General features: G+C 30.8%; 1 protein-coding gene across 1 annotated transcript; it reads left to right on the top strand.

Moving 5' to 3' along the window:
* The first annotated feature begins 222 nt into the window (after positions 1–222).
* Positions 223–1,062, top strand: LOC119676351 (UDP-glycosyltransferase UGT5-like). Its single transcript, XM_038087593.1, has 2 exons — positions 223–526; positions 589–1,062. Exons 1-2 carry the CDS (start codon positions 239–241, stop codon positions 985–987), a joined length of 687 nt encoding a protein of 228 aa, XP_037943521.1. The 5' UTR covers positions 223–238; the 3' UTR covers positions 988–1,062.
* The last annotated feature ends 1,173 nt before the right edge of the window (positions 1,063–2,235 follow it).

Raw genomic sequence — 2,235 nt, forward strand, 5'->3', positions numbered from 1 at the left:
CAGTTCGATTAAAACCAGATAAAAATACTAAGATCCTTTAGCGATTTAGGCCAGTTAGTTAAGCAGAGCTTGATATTTTTTGCCGGAAGATTAAAAACAGTGGTGTAGAGCCGATAGAAAATCATCTTAAAAGGGACTCTTTTATTAAAGGTTATGATTCGTTCGATAGTATTTTTGTAGGATTTTAATGATCATCTATATACATTTATAAAAAATTAATTTAAGCCTAAAAATATTGATGATACTTACAGGAAGTAATGTTCAAAGCAAGGATATGCCAGATGAAAAACTTAAGATGTTCCTGCGTGTGTTCTCCAGTATAAAGCAACGTGTAATTTGGAAATTTGAGAACGAATCCATTCCTGATCTACCTAAAAATGTATTAATAAGAAAATGGTTGCCACAAAGTGATATACTAGCACATCCAAATACTAAGCTATTCATAACACATGGAGGTCTATTCAGTACACAAGAAGGAGTGCACCATGCTGTACCAATGTTGGGAATTCCATTCTATTGTGATCAGGTATGTATTAATATGAAATTGAAGATATTGCAGATATAAAAAATTTTTATTTCCCTTTCAAGCATCTTAATATGAATAAAGCTGTTAAGAATGGATATGCTATAAGTCTTCACTTTCAATCAATTAATGGGGATATATTGAGAGGCACTATTATCAAGTTGCTAACAGAGAGTACGTACAGGAAGAATATAGAACGCATATCAGCAATATTTCATGATCGGCCAACACATGCACGTGATACCGCTATGTATTGGATCGAATATGTGATCAGATATAAGGGTGCCTCGCATATGCGATCGGCAGGTCTGGATCTCAAATGGTATCAATACTATTTACTGGATGTGATTGGTTTTGTTTTGGCAATGATAATTTTAGCTGTGATATTGGTAGTTATATTAATACGTCTAATGCTAAAACGTGTTTGGCGTGCGCCACGAGTACCGAAACCAAAAACTAATTAATTATAAGTAAATTTGTAATACTAAATTATGTTTATAAGTATATTTTATAGAGATATGTATGTCATATTATCAAAAAATTGAGGAAGATATTATTGTGACGAAGTGTATGTGATAAATATTTTAAATAAACAAATTTGTATTGTATAAATATTTTTGCTAATGAGTGTTAAATAAATTGTTTATGGACAGTATAAAGACATTTGGTCTATAAATTTATTTATAAGAAAAGATTTCAATTTTAAACCAAATAAGCCTTATCAGGTCACACAGTACTTGTTAGTATAACTAAAAAAATAGATGTATTAAAGAAGAAAAATATAATTCTTAGAAAATAATCTATTGTGCTTTACGAACGATTAGCAATTATGATGTGACATTAGGGTGGCTCAGAAAAACTAAAATGCGATTTTTAATAAGCGCACCCCCTAGGAGTATGCTATTGACCAAAAAAATGATATTCCCAAAGTTTTGGAGCAATAGGATTAAAAATGACGTTGCGTCACTCGAGCAAAGTTGGGTTTTCAGCACAAAAAACAGAAAGTTTTCAATTTAAACTCATTTTTTATCTTTGTTACTTGTTTCAACAGTTATTAATATATACTCATTTGACAATTAGACAATTAAAATATCTTTTTAATAAGATATCGATGAGCAAAATCGGTTAAAAATTATGCGCAAAACACAATAATTAATTGAGCGACTGTGCTCTGTTTTCTATTGCTAAAGCTGGCATGCACAATGTTTACAAGAAACGGAAGAAACATAAATAAAAAATAAAAATAACATAATACATTTCTATTTAATAATTTATATAGATATTTAAGTAGAATTGAAAATGTAGTCTAAACAAGAATTTTTTCGTAAGCAAAGAGAAAATGGTCGTACAGGGAGTATGACTGTAGTTAATATCCTGTTAGCAAACGAAGCAAGAGCGGCTAAAAATTCCATTAATTTTAATTGGAATAAATTCGATGAAGAAATTTGTCTCAAAATGGAAACTGAATCTGTAGTCACAGTTCAACAAAATTGGGATAACGCAGACAGAACGATTCAATGTATCATTCCTAGTTTAGTTTCCGCCCTTGACAAATGCAATGTTTCGGATCGCTACGCTATACATATTTTGTAGTGTGGCGCTCAGGTGCCATCTAAGATTCTCGATGGATGGCGAAAATCATGTACTTACTAAAAATGTTTATTTTAAGAGATGAATTTACATATAACTCAGATGATTTGTACGAGATATAT

Source organism: Teleopsis dalmanni, chromosome 1, assembly GCF_002237135.1.
Source record: "Teleopsis dalmanni isolate 2A chromosome 1, ASM223713v2, whole genome shotgun sequence".
In the NCBI taxonomy this organism is placed as follows: domain Eukaryota; kingdom Metazoa; phylum Arthropoda; class Insecta; order Diptera; family Diopsidae; genus Teleopsis; species Teleopsis dalmanni.

Coding starts and splice junctions, on each gene's coding strand:
- LOC119676351 (XM_038087593.1), top strand. CDS start 239: ATGATACTTACAGGAAGTAATGTTCAAAGCAAGGATATGCCAGATGAA. Junction 527..588: donor TTCCATTCTATTGTGATCAG/GTATGTATTAAT, acceptor TTCCCTTTCAAG/CATCTTAATATGAATAAAGC.